At 35.3% G+C, this 17,894-nt stretch overlaps 1 protein-coding gene across 3 annotated transcripts in view; it reads left to right on the top strand.

The window, feature by feature from the left end:
- Positions 1-17,894, top strand: part of ERBB4 (erb-b2 receptor tyrosine kinase 4) — a 1,265,080-nt gene that overhangs the window by 451,882 nt on the left and 795,304 nt on the right. For all 3 annotated transcript variants that reach the window (XM_049888936.1, XM_049888934.1, XM_049888940.1), the window contains one exon: positions 8,337-8,488. In XM_049888936.1, the coding sequence (XP_049744893.1) occupies positions 8,337-8,488 (152 nt within the window). The remainder of the gene's footprint in view (positions 1-8,336; positions 8,489-17,894) is intronic.

Here is a 17,894-nt window from a genome sequence, read left to right as displayed (position 1 = left end):
CTATAGCTCTATTTGTAACTGAATTAATACTAAGTAGAATAATTGGTGATTTTATTAAGGCCTCACATATAGCTATACTCCTGGAGTTACATTTGGAATGTACACTCTAGGGAGCACATGTAAATTCAAGATTTTTGAAGCTTGAACTAGTATAAGGTTTATAGTTTATGGACTTTATAATAGTGCTGCCAACAGGGCTAGATTTTGTTAAAGTTGTTTTGGCTGGTGAAGAAGAATTTTCAATTTTGTTTTGATAAACAGCTTTGTGAAATCAATGAAACCTGATGGTTTAAACATTGTCTTGTATACCTTGCCTGATTGTAAAATCGATTGACAAATGGAAATGGTGAGGCCCTCAGTGAAGGCTTCGGAAAGGGCAGTACAAATGATTTTTATGTGTCTATCCAAATCAGTTCTTTTAAAATCAAGTCTGTCTTTCAAGATACACATTATTATGAATATATTTTTGAATCTAGATGGTTTGGATCAAACATAAAAAACAGCCTTACTGAGACAAAAATATTTCCTCACTTGGACTGTGTGTAATGAAACCTCCTGATGAGAATGTTTAAGGAAGAGGGTATTGTGATTAATTAAAGTTTCTGTTTATTGATGGTCCTTTGTTGTGGTGGTGGTTGAAAAATAATTCCAAATATCCTCATTTCCATTTTAATACAGTATCTAAGGCTAGAATCTTTATAGAATCAGACTGCCACATATTTCTCCCACAGAGCCCCCGGTGTTTTTGAACTGCCGACATTTTGCTTAACAGTCAAGCACCTTAACCACTGTGCCAACAGGACTCCCAACTCATTTCCCTTTTCTGATTTAATATAGTATCTACAAAATACAGTGAAAAATTGATTGAACAACAGCAACTTTATTGAGTTGAGGGTGATTTTATGAATACCAATTATAATTGTTTCCTATAGCAATTAAATATTATTAAATAACATTTTTTGCAAGATATGTTGCTACGTAGCTCAGCGGATACAAAATAATATTAATATATTAACTCCTTTCTTATATCAATAGATGACTGTAATTTAGGATAACATATGTCCTATATGTGAAATTTAAAAAAATTCTATGTATTTAGACTACGCAGAATATTTAACTGAACGTATAGCAACAACAATAAGAACTTACCATGAATTAAAATATACAGATTCAAATATTTGCCTATTATTTACTTCTCTTTTTTCATATATACAGAATGGAAAACATGCCATAGTTATTTTAAATACTTAGTTTTTGGAGGATTGAATATTTGCATTGCAATAGATAATGATCAATATTGGATATACCAAAACCCATTGCTGTCAAGTTGATTCTGGCTCATGGAGACCCTATGGGACAGAATAGAACTGCCCCATAGTGTTTCCAAGGAGCAGCTGGTGGATGTGAACTACCAGCCATCTTGGATACAGCTCTTAAAAATTTACTCTTCATACCGTTGTTAGTTGCCATCGAGTCAGCTCCAAGTCATGATGACCTTATGTATAACAGAATGAAATGTTGCCCGGTTTTGTGCCATCTTTTCGTATAGGAAAGATTAAATTCTAGTTAAGTTACATGTTTTTGACTTAAGTCTTTTTAACTCTTCTGCTTGGTTGCTTGACAGCCTTTATTCAGTTCAAAGTGAAACTGCAAAATGGATTCTGTGAACATTTTACTTGTTCTATAGAGGGTCCTTTATTATTAAAACTAACAAATGCTCAGAAAAGAAATGAATTTCCGTTGATAACTGCAATGGTATTCAACATAAGCAGGAGAAATAACTAATTCATGTACATGCTTTTTATCAGTCAAGATCAAATTTCAGGTATTTTTTTTTCTTCAGTTTTTTCTAGAGGCTCTCTTTGTTATGCTCATAATCCATAATCTTGATTTTATTTCCCCTAGAAAATTTATAACAATATCTTTATAAATTTATTAAATATGTCTGTTGAGAAGGTTCTATTAGGTGGATTTTATGATATACAAATTTCAATTATTTTAAAATCCAATGAGAGCAAACTTATAGTTTAATACAAATACTGTTGACGGTAATTAAGCAGCAGGAAACCTAGCTACGGGGCCTTGGTGGCACAGTGGTTAAGCTTTGGCTGCTAATCTAAAGGTTGGCAGTTCGAATCCACCAGCTGCCCCTCAGAAACCCTATGCCGCAGTTCTGCTCTACTCTGTCCCATAGGGTTGCTATGAGTCGGAATCAACTAGATGGCACAGCTTAAATCTGCTACAACACTCCCAAAGTGTATCTAAAGACCGTATTCCAACTTTTTTTTCTCACGTTTCTTTTAATTGACGATAAAACCTATAATTAAAATATCGGATATAAAAATCCCATATATAAACATCCCAATGAAAAGGTTTCCAAAATATTTGATATATTCTGACCTTCTCTATAAAAGCATGAATAAATTTTGGGAGAAACATCTATTAGCATAAATGTTATGATTTTTCAGATCATTTTCCTTCTGAATGTGTTATAACAAACTATTATTTTTTTCTCTGGAAATGTATGTTTAATAAATTCTGGAAGTGTTCAAGGTAGCCTAGTATAAGAGAAATATATTGTGTTTAGGATTGAGAGGAGGTCTCTGGGAATCCCGAGCCCTGTCTCTCTCTAAATAATAACTTATGTTATTATGCTAACTACTTTAATGTCTGTATGTCGGCTTCTTTGTAAAATCTGATTAACACCATTAACACACAAAAATGCTTTAAAATATAATTAGATAATATAATAATTACTATTATATTTAAAGATTCAAAAATAGATGATATCACAACAGAAACTACTTTGCAGGTTAAGTGGGGGCTTATTCTCTAACTTACCAAGTCATTAGTAAAAACATTAATTAGTTCATAATGTGAAAAAATGTCTATTAAATGGATGCCAAGACATATTTTTCTATCATTGAGAAAATTTCACATTTATTTGTAAGAGCTTAAAATTATGTGTGCGTATGTGTATAGTGCATATATACATAGCATCATATATAAATATATATAATGGTAAAATTATACATTGTTATCTGATACTTTAAGGAGTCCTGGTGGTAAAATGGTTAAGTGCTCTGCTGCTAACTGAAAGGCTGGCATTTTGAACCCTTCCAGCAGCTGCCTGGGAGAAAGTCCTGGGAACCTGCTTCTAGCAGATCCTGTGAGGCAGTAAATCCAATTTTACTCTGTCACATGGGGTCACTATGAGTCAGAATCTACTCGACCATACCCAACAACAACATCTGATACTTTAACCAGTGTATCCTCCATACGCTGTTATCTTTCTCAGATGGTAGCCCTATACCTGCTACCTGTGTCTTGATATCACATTCACTCTTTTACTTCCTACAATTTTAATTTCCTAGTAATCAGGATTAGATTTGGCTGCAATTTAAGAAAAAAACAAAAATGATAGTGGCTTAAATAAGATACAATAAGAGCATAAAGTTATGTGGTCCATGGGTAGTATGATGACTTTTCTCCGTGAAGTCTTTAGGGCACCAGATTCCTTTTATCTTATTTCTCTGCCATCTCTAAAGTGTGTATCTCATACTTATGGTCCACAGAGGGGTTCAGGTTTAAACCATCACATCTGCATTCCAGGCGGCAGGTAGGAGGAAGGTATGAAGAAGAAAGGAGACAAAGGTAGGCTCCAACCATAGTTTAAATAAAGTTTTTGGAAGGAGTGATACAGCATGTCAAATTTTAGTCCTTTGGCAAACTTACTTGCAAGAAGAAGCCATAAATGTAATCTCTATTTAAGAGGGCCACATACTCAGCTAAAAATTGGACAGTCTATTACTGTCAACGAAGGAGAGAATGGATATTGGGGATTCTACAAGTCTGCCATAGTGTCTGTCCTTGTCACTCTATAACAACTGCAATCTCGAAACCCAGCGTGGTTTATGAGGGGCTTGGCACGCAGGAGGGAATGAAGGAGAGAGCAGCTCAAAGATGGCACATTAAAGAGAAACATTTGGCATCATTACCTTATTGTCATTTCTGCGTGTATGACACGCAAATGTGTATGTAACCTTGCTACCAAGCTCCACCTCCATGTTCCCACTGTCTTTGTAGTTTATATTCTGTACTTTGCTTAAATTCAGTATATTATGCAACACACTTAAAGAAGATTCATTCACATCTATTTTCTTTAGCTTTCCTACTATTATTACAAGTGTCATAATGTTGTTGTTGTTGTTAGGTGCCATCGAGTTGGTTCCAACTCATAGCGATCCTATACACAACAGAACGAAACACTGCCCGGTCCTGGGCCATCCTTTCAATCCTTGTTATGCTTGAGCTCATTCTTGCAGCCACTGTGTCAATCCATCTTGTTGAGGGTCTTCCTCTTTTCCGCTGACCCTGTACTCTGCCAAGCATGATCCCATTCTCCAGGGGCTGATCCCTCCTGACAACATGTCCAAAATATGTAAGATGCAGTCTCGCCATCCTTGCTTCTAAGGAGCATTCTGGCTGCACTTCTTCGAAGACAGATTTGTTTGTTCTTTTGGCAGTCCGTGGTATATTCAATATTCTTCACCAACACCACAATTCAAAGGCGTCAACTCTTCTTCAGTCTTCCTTATTCATTGTCCAGCTTTCACATGCATATGATGTGATTGAAAATACCATGGCTTGGGTCAGGCGCATCTTAGTCTTCTGGGTGACATCTTTGCTCTTCAGCACTTTGAAGAGGTCCTTTGCAGCAGATTTGCCCAATGCAATGCGTCTTTTGATTTCTTGACTGCTGCTTCCATGTCTGTTGATTGTGGATCCAAGTAAAATGAAGTCCTTGACAACTTCAATCTTTTCTCCGTTTATCATGATGTTGCTCGTTGGTCCAGTTGTGAGGATTTTTGTTTTCTTTATGTTGAGGCATAATCCATACTGAAGGCTGTGGTCTTTGATCTTCATTAGTAAGTGCTTCAAGTCCTCTTCACTTTCAGCAAGCAAGGTTGTGTCATCTGTATAATGCAGGTTGTTAATAAGTCTTCCTCCAATCCTGATGCCACGTTCTTCTTCATATATTCCAGCTTCTTGGATTATTTGCTGAGCATACAGATTGAATAGGTATGGTGAAAGAATACAACCCTAGCGCACACCTTTCCTGACTTTAAACCAGTCAGTATCCCCTGATTCTGTCTGAACAACTTCCTCTTGATCTATGTAAAGGTTCCTCATGAGCACAATTAAGTGTTCTGGAATTCCCATTCTTCGCAACGTTATCCGTAGTTTGTTATGATCCACACAGTCAAATGCCTTTGCGTAGTCAGTAAAACACAGGTAAACATCCTTCTGGTATTCTCTGCTTTCAGCCAGGATCCATCTGACATCAGCAATGATATCCCTGCTTCCACGTCCCCTTCTGAAACCGACCTGAATTTCTGGCAGTTCCCTGTCGTTATACTGCTGCAGCCGTTTTTGGATGATCTTCAGGAAAATTTTGCTTGCAAGTGATATTAATGATATTGTTCTATAATTTCCACATTCAGTTGGATCTCCCTTCTTGGGAATAGGCATAAATATGGATCTCTTCCAGTCAGTTGGCCAGGAAGCTGTCTTCCATATTTCTTGGCATAGATGAGTGAGCACCCCCAGCGCTGCATCTGTTTGTTGAAAGATCTCAATTGATATTTCATCAATTTCTGGAGCCTTGTTTTTCACCAATGCCTTCAGAGCAGCTTGGACTTCTTCCTTCAATACCATCGGTTCCTGATCATATGCCACCTCTTGAAATGGTTGAATATCGACTAATTCTTTTGGTATAATGACTCTGTATATTCCTTCCATCTTCTTTTGATGCTTCCTGCGTCGTTTAATATTTTCCCCATGGAATCCTTCACTATTGCAACTCGAAGCTTGAATTTTTTCTTCAGTTCTTTCAGCTTGAGAAACTCTGAGCGTGTTCTTTCCATCTCCAGCTCTTTGCACATGTTGTTATAATACTTTACTTTGTCTTCTCGAGAGGCCCTTTGAAGTTTTCTGTTCAGTTCTTTTACTTCATCAATTCTTCCTTTTGCTTTAGCTGCTCAACGCTCAAGAGCAAGTTTCAGAGTCTCCTCTGACATCCATCTTGGTCTTTTCTTTCTTTCCTGTCTTTTCAATGACCTATTGCTTTCTTCATGGATGATGTCCTTGATGTCATTCCACAACTCGTCTGGTATTCAATGCGTCAAATCTATTCTTCAGATGGTCTCTAAATTCAGGTGGGATATACTCCAGGTCATATTTTGGCTCTCGTGGACTTGCTCTGATTTTCTTCAGTTTCACCTTGAACTTGCATATGAGCAACTGATGGTCTGTTCCACGGTCGGCCCCTGGCCTTGTTCTGACTGATAATATTGAGCTTTTCCATCGTCTCTTTCCACAGATGTCGTCAATTTGATTTCTGTGTGTTCCATCTGGTGAGGTCCATGTGTATGGTCGCCATTTATGTTGGTGAAAGAAGGTACTTGCAATGAAGAAGTCGTTGGTCTTGCAAAATTCTATCATTCCATCTCCGGCATTGTTTCTATTACCAAGGCTATATTTTCTAACTACTGGCCTTTCTTCTTTGTTTCCAACTTTTACATTCCAATCACCAGTAATTATCAATGCATCTTGATTACATGTTCGATCAATTTCAGACTGCAGCAGCTGATTAAAAATCTTCTATTTCTTCGTCTGTGGCCCTAGTGGTTGGTGCGTCAATTTGAATAATAGTCGTATTAACTGGTCTTCCTCGTAGGTGTACGGATATTATCCTATCACTGACAGCATTGTACTTCAGGATAGATCTTGAAACGTTCTTTTTGACAATGAATGCAACACCGTTCCTCTTTGAGTTGTCATTCCCCGTATAGTAGACTACATGATTGTCCGATTCAAAATGGCCAATACCAGTCCATTTCAGCTCACTAATGCCTAGGCTATTGATGTTTATGCGTCCCATTTCATTTTTGACGATTTCCAATTTTCCTAGATTCATACTTTGTACATTCCAGGTTCCGATTACTAATGGATGTTTGTAGCTGTTTCTTCTCCTTTTGAGTCATGCCACAACAGCAGATGAAAGTCCCGAAAGGTTTACTGCATCCACGTCATTAAGGTCGACTCTACTTTGAGGAGGCAGCTCTTCCCCAGTCATCTTTTGAGTGCCTTCCAACCTGGGGGGCTCATCTTGCAGCACTAGATCAGACAACGTTCCACTGCTATTCATAAGGTTTTCACTGGCTAATGTTTTTCAGAAATAAACTGCTAAGTCCTTCTTCCTAGTCTGTCTTAGTCTAGAAGCTGAGCTGAAACCTGCCTTCCATGGGTGACCCTGCTGGTATCTGAATACCGGTGGCATAGCTTCCAGCATCACAGCCACACAAAGCCCCCACAGTACGACAAACTGACAGACACGTGAGGAAACAGCATAATTGATTTTTTTTTTTAAGTCCCTGTTGAAGATTAGAATTGGTGCATTAAATTGTAAGGACTTATACAATGAGAAGTAATAGATAAAAGTCAGACTTCTGGAAGTGATAAAAATATATCAACTCTAAGAAAAAAACCAAAAAAAACACGTGTGCGGTCATTCTCTCACATGGACAGGCTCAAGAGCCTTCCTCCAAAGGTGACAGCCTGAGGTCATTTATTATCAGCCCATTATACCTCAGGACACTAGTGAATACATGTAATGATGATCCACTTGACATCAATAAATGTATATATTTTGGTACATATCCTTTTGTAGTATTTTTAATAAATATTTCAGTCTTTGTAATTGAGGGATTAAAGGCACAAGTTTTTGCATAGAAAATGTATCAAATTAGAGCTGCATATTTTATAGTAGAAAATATTTTATGAAATAAAAAATTTTATTTTGTTATTTTCAAGTCTTTCAATTTTATTTATATCTATCCCACCCACCCCAGTGCCATCGAGTCGATTTACATCTATAGAGGTATTCTGTTAGAAAGCAGAGTAATTATCAGTCCTAAAGAAAGTCATATATAAATAAGATAAACTTTGTATACGTCTTTTATGTGCTCACAGCAAATGTGGTTATTTTAAGTTAATCCACTTGCTGTATGTTTCTGTTTTTTATTCTCCTTGCTTTATTATTCTCTGAGGTTAGTACATGCTGTTTTTTTTGTTTGTTTGTTTAACTGAAATGAGGAATATAAAGGTGAAGATATTTATCAGTGTGTGGGTCTGTGGCTTTTGATGCTGTTAAAAGTATTTTAATTCAGAGAATTGGGGTCAAGTAGAGTGAAATTGAGTGTTTCGAGGGAGATACTGTCATTGTACATGCCATAAAGTTATATAACTTCATGTATATCTTCTTGTCTTGGCAGTGTGTGCAGGAACAGAGAATAAACTGAGCTCTCTGTCTGACCTGGAACAGCAGTACCGAGCCTTGCGCAAATACTATGAGAACTGTGAAGTAGTCATGGGCAACCTGGAGATAACCAGCATTGAGCACAACCGGGACCTCTCCTTCCTGCGGGTAAAGCTCTCTTTCTCCTATTTGTGAGTGGAAAGTGGTGTCACAATGCATAAAGACAGACCTATTTGTACCTGGTGGCTATGTTCTTCTTCCTGGCAGGGAACTGTGACTATAACCAGAAGATAAGAGATACTGAAGCATACCAGGAAAAGAATAAGAGTAACAGTGTCATTGTGACTGACATCCTGAGTTCAGAGCAGTTACTGTTGTCCTGAGACGGATAGAAGATACTGTCAGGATGTAGGACAGGACATGTAGCAAGCCTGGCTTTTTCTGAATTGCTAGCAAGAGGAAAGCTATCAGGATGAGAACTAGGATGGTGAGAAGGCCAATCAGATAAGAAATGGTAACTTTGGATAGCCATCTCCTTTTGCCCTTTTTCTGCCACCTTGGACTTTTTAGGCAGTTTCATGTTATTGTAATGAGGCTAAAACTCTTACCTACAGAAAAAAAAAATGCTCCGATTTTGAAAATCTACAAATTATTTAGCATCACAGGAATCCATAAGTACTTATATTGGTTGATATATGTATGCTCACAAATACATGTGTATACATGAAGTTGTCTGGAGATACTGAGTCTTTTTGCAAACTATTTTCTGGTTGTCATTTATCTTTACCCTGTTAAAGATGTTGTTAGTGCTAATGCCTATACTTCTAACAGAAAATTTTATTAAACTTCCTTAATTTTTGCTTCAGTCATAACAGGTATAGAAAAATCTGAACTGAAAAAGGACTTTGACAAGATAGATGGGGATATGGTGTTTCATACAACTAAATATTTATTTTCTTTATACAAGAGTTCATAAGATAATATTTTATATAGTAGCCTCCCTAGGATATATTTGATACTGTTTTCAATAATATTTACACATTTCTCAGGAGAGATGCCTTGTAAAAAATCAAGACAAAAATGTACAAAATACAGATATAGTAAAATATTTAGTGGGCAGTGAATTGTTTAGAGAATTATAATAATTTTAATAATTCTATACTTAGATATATAGTTTTAAAAAAGCAGTGGTCTTCAATAGTCTGTAATGAATATTTCTAGGATAGGTAGCAATCTTTTAAAATAATCCAGTTCCAAATTTAAATAACACTATGAGGACTATGATATCCTTTTATAAAATGGCTCTCGGGATTGATACAGGCTTAGCTGATTGAGCTACAATTCTACAGGTTATGTGTGGAAACTTTTAAATAATTGTGATATTTAATCATGACGTTTTAGTTTATGAAAAGTAGATAGTAAAAGTTATCTGAATTGTGGAAGGAGAACACCTGAAAAAGAACTTGTCCTTTTGTTTTGGATTGTTGTATCAAAGCGAGAGAACATACAAGCTATTCCAGAGACAGCCTTTTCAAAGGAATGTGCCTGAATAATAGTTGTTAAAATTTGTTTGCAAACCTCTAACCTGTCTTGACTGATTATTATCAAATGGAGTTTATTCTTAAACATCAAAATAAAGTCTTGATAGTCTGTGAATCTGATTTGTAGGTTTAGTTAGAAATGACTAGAAACTCAATGATGTTAAAGAAAAGGAAACCTAACTGGGAGAGCTGAATTCTGAACCAGGGAAAATAAAATAGGTGAAATGGCTTTTGAGATCAGAATAATGGGAGAAAATTTTTAAAACGCAATCTACAGAAGTAGAGTTTTCTTCATTTTTCCCTTTTGCTTTGCTCTGTTTGCTATACATTGAACTAGATTTCTCTGACTTCTTAACAAAAAATAATCATGAGTATTATAAGTGACAGACATTAAAATGACTAATAGGAACATGTCTTTTTTTAATATATTCTATAATTTATAAGCTGTTTTAATAAGTCAAAGTGAATAGAATGGAAAATTCAGGAAAGGTTTCACCAAAGAGAAACTTGAATTTAATCTTGAGACAATAAATACAGGCTTACCAGATGGGTGGGTGGAAGAGGACATTCCAATGGGAGTAACATAAATCAAGGCTTAGAAGAAAGACCCTAAGTCATTTAATGTCCTGTCTTAACCCCTGGGCATGTAAAGATATACATGTTAATAAATCACACTTGGTTCCTTCCCTCATGGATCCTACAATCTAGTGTGAATGAAGAGCAAGTTTGGGGGTAGAATAAAATATCAAATTTGAGAGAGAGAGCCTTAGAGCATAGACCCAGATATAGGAGATGTTGGCATTTAAGCGACAAGTTAAAATTTTGGGATTAGATAAAATAGTCAAGGGAAATTGAAAATAATAAAACCAAGAAGTGGGCCAACGACAGAACTCTCCAGGTGTCCCATTCTCCATTTCTTGGTGAACTCAGTGTCATACCATAATTACTTTTCTTACTGAGACCTGAAAGCAGGAACTCTTTTCTCTGCTACTGTATTGGATGACTCATCATTTCAAATTATACCTTAGACTATTCTATAAGCTCTCATTTAATGTAAAGTTTCATTCCTCCTGATAACTACATTATGGTCCATTTGTGCACTTAGCAGCTTCTCTCAAAATACATAATCTGTCCAATACTGACAAGATAATAAGGATCCATATAAAGAAAATCTAGTTATTTTACATTGTGCTGTCACTTCTTATAACTATTAAATTGTATGGGTGAGTAATGAAATCTCACTGGCGTAGTCTATGGATTACATAGCTCTCAGATATTATGTAACTGCAATTCATTGAGTAACTTCTTGTAGAGATGTCAAAGTTTCCTTTCTGTAAGAATGACCTAGGCCTATAATGTGCTTATACAGACATTATGGATCCAAAACCAAACCAAGCCCATTGCAGTTGAGTCGATTCTGACCCATAGCAACCCTACAGGACAGAGTAGAACTGTCCCATAGGGTTTCCAAGGAGCACCTGGTAGATTCGAACTGCCGACTTTTTGGTTAGCAGCTGTAGGACATACTGGTCTTAAATTTTATTCTTGAATTGATTTCTGCATTTTGGATCTTAAGAAGTTATTTTGTTTTTAAAAAGATTTTCCATCATTATTTTCATTTCTAACTACCAAAGTAGTAAATTTTTTTTTGTTTGATTTGTTTTGTTTGAAATCATTCTAAATTCTACAATGCATGAAAGTAGGTACCCATTTACCATATTTAGCTCATTCACTATCTGGATAGTCATTGTCTAGAACAGTGCCTAAAATATAGTGTTTATTAAGTTGTTGAATGAATGGTTAAATTAATGAGTATTCTTTCTTAAATTATAGATTCCTATTTTGTATATGGTATACTTAATAGATCAACACGTGAGCTCCTCTAGATAGTCCTGCTCTTTCAGTGTGACACCACCCACAGTCATAAGACCCAAGCTGGGTCAATCAGAAACCCTTCCCATGAGAACTGGAAATTGTAACCAAGAACATTCAAGTTCTGTATGAGTTGGTTTCTTGACCACTTAGGCACTAGAATACAGCAATCTGTTGCCTTGTGGTGTGAATATCGGAGAGAGCTCCCTTCTCTGTGCAGAGCCAACAGGCAGAGGTAGACATAGATAGCAGAGAAAGAGAGCCTACACCCAAAACTACTAATGGGGGAATCATTTGTTTTCTGGTTCCAGTCTGCTCCTGAAACTGGTTGCATTTCAGCTATTGAGCCTAGAAGATACTTCTGGAATCTTATAGTGATTTCCCCTTTTCTCCTTAAACTAGCTGGTTTGTTTTCCTTTACTATAACTAAAATGCCTCATCTAGTACATCTCCCAGGATCTTAAGAGTACAGCAAAAGTGTACCTTTGAAATTGGATTGAGGATGTACTTATATATAATCTAAAAGGAGTTCATAATGTTTTGGAGATACTTCCTTAATCTTTGTTAGATGTACTTTGCTGTAATATTTTGAAATGCATTCTTTTGAAGATGTTTTTATTATAGCAAACTTGATTCTTAGCTCTCTAAACACCTTTCAAACCAGCTTTGTTGTAACCTCCAGTTTTTGCATTTCTTTTTGGAAAAAATGTCTAGTTGACAATGTTTCACATTCCACCTCTGGAGCATCACATAGTTGGCTAGAAAAAGACCCTAAAACTTATTTACTAAAGGTTAAGGCTTATGATAGAAAACGGCAATGCATAAAAATTGCAGACTTTGCACAATTGTCTTACATATGTGAACTCTAAAACACAATGAAATGTAGCAAGTAATGGGAGTGAACTGTTAGACCTTTACCCTCATTAGAATTCTTGGGAACTTTCTTTTGTCATACCATTGGTCTTCCTCGCTCCTGTTGGCATTCAATAATTCAGGGCTTCTGAAAAGGTACCTGACCTACCAGCTCTTACACCCTAAATTTATTTATTTTTTATGTTTTATAAATTCACTGTAGACAAATAAATATTGTCAACTGAGTGTGGAGCAATGTATTATGTACTATAGAGTGTATAAAGGGAGTATAGCTGTCCTCATTCACTGCTATGTGTAATCTGTGGCTTGACTTCAGGTTTGTGTAAATTGTTTTGGAAATACTGTATATTAAGATTATAAAGAGATAAATTGATTTAACAGTTGATGCATTGACTGGAAAATTTACAATACCAGTGATTTATTGTGACATGTGTTGACTAGTCTACACTCGTTGCCGGCGAGTTGATTCTGTCTCATAGCAACCCTGTAGGACAGAGTAGAACTGCCTCATAGAGCTTGGATAGCAGCCACAGCTCCTAACCACTGTACCACCAGGGCTCCAGTTTACTGTTGTCTAGAAACCTTAAATCTTAATGAGTATACGTTTCTTTTATTACTAAAAATAAATCAGAAAATAAATTAATACGTTCAGACATCTTTTAAAATCAGCAGCATTACCGCTCTATTGTTGATAGCAAAAGGCAATGACTTCCAAAAAGTCAGAAAGTACAGAATTTTAAAGCAAAAAGATAAAAACAAATTTGGTACCTTTTCTCATAAAATAATGCGTATTGTTATAAGAATGTAACAAATTTTGAAAAAGTCAGCTTTTGTACATTTGTCAGTGTTAAAAGGAAGTTTTTTTAAAAAAAAAAGTATAAGAAATGTTAGTTGTCGAGTCGATTCTGACTCGTAGGGACCCCATGTGTGCAGAGCAGAGCTGCTGCATGTGTTTTCCAAGTTGTGATGGTTCAGAATCAGATCTCCAGGGCTTCTTTCTGAGACAGCACTGAATGGGTTTGAATATCCAACATTTTGATTAGCAGTCCAGAACTTGGCCACTTGTACTACCCATGTAATAAACAAGAAATAATGCTATCTAAAAATGTCAGTTTAAAAAAGAAATAAAATCCTCAGTGTTAGTTCTTCATAGAAATCATACAAATAGTTCACTTTTCCCTAAATAAAATAAAAATATATTTTTGTTTTTAATTAATGATTAATATTTATAATGCCATGAAACTATCATCCTCTTTTATTAGGATATATATGGGATTCTTCATATATGAGGATATTGCTTCTCAGTCACTCTCCATAGCACATGAAATTTGCAATTGTTTTCTGGTAAAAGCCATGGACCAAGAGGATTTCATTCTCATACACAGTTTGACTAATGGCAAACATTTGCAGGAAGGCAAAGAGGTATGACTCAGAGACAGCAAGATGCTGACACTTAAAACCTAAGACCTTGGCTTCATTAGCATGGTGTTTTTAACAATAAATCCAGGGACAATGCTTGCAGTAAAGGGTTTCAAGTTGTAACAAGTAACTGTCTGTTTTCACTGAGGACAAGCAGCTGGTGAGGTTCGATACAAAATTCAGAAATATTTACATTTTCAGTTTACTTCCGTCTTCAGTGCCTATTCTTCACTGCCTTCTGGCAGTCTGAAGCAGATAACTAGAATTAAATCCAACCATATGGGGTGGTTTGTATTTTTATTTGTTATTTCCCATATTCTCACCCACATTTAACTTTATGGCTAGGCTATCTGCTGTATAGAATGATTCAACAAAACCCTATGTTGAAGAGTTTGTATTTAAAAATACACAGATCATTTATGAAGTACTTTACTCCTTTGGGTTAGAAAATTATTTATTGAATAGTTTACTAAACACTAGTTACTATGCCTATCTTTTTTTGTTTGTTAGTTTGTTTTAGCTCATTAAATACCAGGTAGAATGACTTGTGTAGGAGAGATGGTGTTAGATTGTTGAGAATCAGGATGAGAAAACAGTCGTATTTTAAATTTATTAAAAATAGGAGAGGAAGATACCACTTACATGAGACATCTATGGCATTATAAGGTGAGTCTGCAGATATTGTATTATCCCATTTACCTAAAAGGTGATATTAGCATAAAGTTTTCTACTACAGCTTATCAATTTAAGGTGCGTGCATATTTTGATTGGTCTGTATAGTAGGGAAGAGCAAGGCTGAATTTAAGTTTTCCTGGAAAAAATTTTGTGAGAGAAATAAGTGATATATTTGTAACAAATAAAATGGTGGATCCCTATATGAAGTATTTATGTTCTTTAACTGGTTATTCACTGAGCATAGTAAATTTTTCTTCCATGTCACTAATTGGGACAGATGACAAGGGAGAAGTAAGATCAGCATACAAAATACCTAGAACTAACCATCGTTAGGTTCAAAGAAACTGTACCTTCAAGAACTACATCAGTCAAGTAAACAAGCATTAGAATCAGATAGGGTGCCCCAACTTTTTCTTTAATTTCTTCTTGGGTTTGACTTCCATATAAAACTGTGTTTGTAAAATATAACATACTTGCTGTATTTAGATGATCATCTCTTAGCAGAGTGAACTGGAGAACACCAAAAGGTAAGTAGAAAGAATAATATTGTAGCATATCAGTTGGGCCAAACAAACATTCGGGGTTAAATGAAATTTTCAAAGCTTTGATAGTGTCTGAAAGCTCTTTCTAAGACCATTAAACATAATACATATGGAATTTTTGTATGTGTGTATTTACAGCTGGCTTTTAAATTGAGAACTTGATTTTATGCAAAATTTAATCATAGAACTTGTATTGCATTTGAAAAAGCCATGCAATTTACACTTGGCCTAGGAAAAGATGTCTTTTTTCCTCAGAGGTTAAGTACCATATAATCTGAAAATATACATTGACTTAAAATCATGATGCTATTCAGCACTTCTACTTTATATATCAAAAGGTAAAAATGACTATATTCTTTGTCTGGCAGTTATATAAGCATAGTCTTGCAGCTTTCTTTGTAATCATTTAAAATAAAACATTAAATAAAATCTAAAGAACAAAATAAAATTATAAATAAAGTCAATAGTACCTATAATAAAGATATACATTTAATTGAAAATAAATGTTAGAAGGAGTATTGGAAAGAAGGATAGAAAGTAAAAATTAGTTAGTACAGTTTATAATTCTAATATATAAAATATATACATATATTCATATATATTATATTATAAATATGAATTAATGACCATTTATACTTATATAAATCAGAGACCATTTATAGACTCTGGAGTCAAATTAGAGTGAAATATTAACCCTATGTGGAATTTCCAAGAGAATACTATTAAAATTAGAACAGTTCCTAAATTGTAATGTACTTTCCATAAAAACATGCCCTTCTTGCAAATGTATGTAAATTAAAAATCAATTTATTAGAGTGCTGAGCAGATGTAAAGTGTTCCTTTATACCTCTAGGGGTTGCGGTATTTAAATTTGGCTTAAATGGTGAGTATAACGAGTTTTATAGGCTTGCCTTAACCTTAATTAGAGAAGAATTCAAGTAACAAACCGGTTTTATTCTATGATTCTTTGATACTCTTTGCTCAAGGGAAATGAGTGTGTAAAGGTCATTTCTTCACCTCTTTTACTTACAAGGAATAAGGACCTTGATTCACAGAGAAAGAACAAATGATATTTATGTGAGTTTTTAAGACTAACTAGAGGCATTTTGACAATGGGCTATTTTTAATTCTGAAAACCAAACACTGGAACATAAATAAAGCTTTTCTTTCTTCTGTATAACTACCTACATCTCCATTAGCTTTATTTTTCTCTGAATCCTAAGATGGAACATTTTGTTTTCTTTGTACAAAGGAAAAACTTAAGTTTGGGGAACAATTTTGCATGTGACCAAATCCATTTTTAAGGTCTCACTTGGGTCATATAGAGTATAATTTAAAGTTCAGAAGTGTAAAAATGGAATGTGAAAACTGTTGCACTTAATAACACTGCAATTATTTCTCCTGATCTCTAGTTTGAACCCATTCAACTATAAAATAGTATATTAAAATATATAATGAAACTGAACAAAGTGCTTGTTTTAGTAAATATAAGCTTTTGAGAGTCATTTCTGTTAAATCTCTATGTGAAAATGAGAATATACCATTAAATGTTGAAATAAACCCTCTTAAATAATCCCTGGAAAGCACAAACTGCTAAACACTTGACTAACAGAAAGGTTGGCCATTCAAACTCACGATGGGGTGCTTTGGAAGAAAATCCTGGTGATCCACCTCTGAAAAGTCACACCCTCGAAAACCCTATGAAATGCAGTTCTACTTTGCAACACATGGAGTCACCTTAGTTGTAATTGACTGGATGGCAACTGGTTTAGACACTTCAAGAAACAATAAAACACAAAATAAATCCTCTTAACATTTTAAACCCTCTGTCACATTTGTTCCTAAAAATAAGTGCCTATCAGGGCACCTGGCACTGGTAATCAGCCCCTCAGCAAGAGTTGGCACTATCTCACCCTAATGGATTTCTTTTTTCCTTCTCTGACTCAGTAGGCAGCAACATTGGGCCATGCTTCTGAAGATGTCACCATACATTTTTACCAATATTTTTAGAGATTGAGCTTTTGGGTGGTAGTGACTTTGTATTTTCAGAGAGATGAAATTGCAAGTAAAATATTTGTTTTTAAGTGGCAATCATAGCTAAAAATGATCCAAAGTTCTCCACAGTGAGTGAGGGTTGTTCCAACAACCTGAAAGACATGGAAGCAGTGGGAAGAATTCATGAAAGAAAAACTGCCAAGTGTGAGAATATGGACTATATGCCTAGATAATATTATTTACCTTCTTAAATCTTTCCATCCTCTTAGGATAAAGTCCAAAATTTGTATTAGGTTCCTATCTGATCTGGCCCTTGCTATAAGCCTTCCCACTGTTGCTGATGACATCAAACCTCACTTTCATTTGTAACCAAGTTCTTTTTCTGTATTCAGCTCTCCCAACCTATACTGCTCTTTCTCTCAGTCTCAGACCCAACCTCTATCCCCATCAACACACGTACATACACACAGACACACTTATACATGTTATGACTAAGTTCTGTTCAAATTTCATTTCTCTGTTTAAAAGTCATTTCCTCAGAGAAGCTTTACCTAACTCCTATCCATACCTCATTGAGTTCCACCCATTATAGACATTCATAGCACTCTGCTTCATTGTATCAGTTCCACTAGATAATTGTTTGTATAACTTCTGTCT

This window comes from Elephas maximus, chromosome 6 (assembly GCF_024166365.1).
Source record: "Elephas maximus indicus isolate mEleMax1 chromosome 6, mEleMax1 primary haplotype, whole genome shotgun sequence".
Lineage (NCBI taxonomy): Eukaryota > Metazoa > Chordata > Mammalia > Proboscidea > Elephantidae > Elephas > Elephas maximus.
Note: the sequence above shows the minus strand (reverse complement) of the source record. Positions and strands in the feature narration are given on the sequence as shown.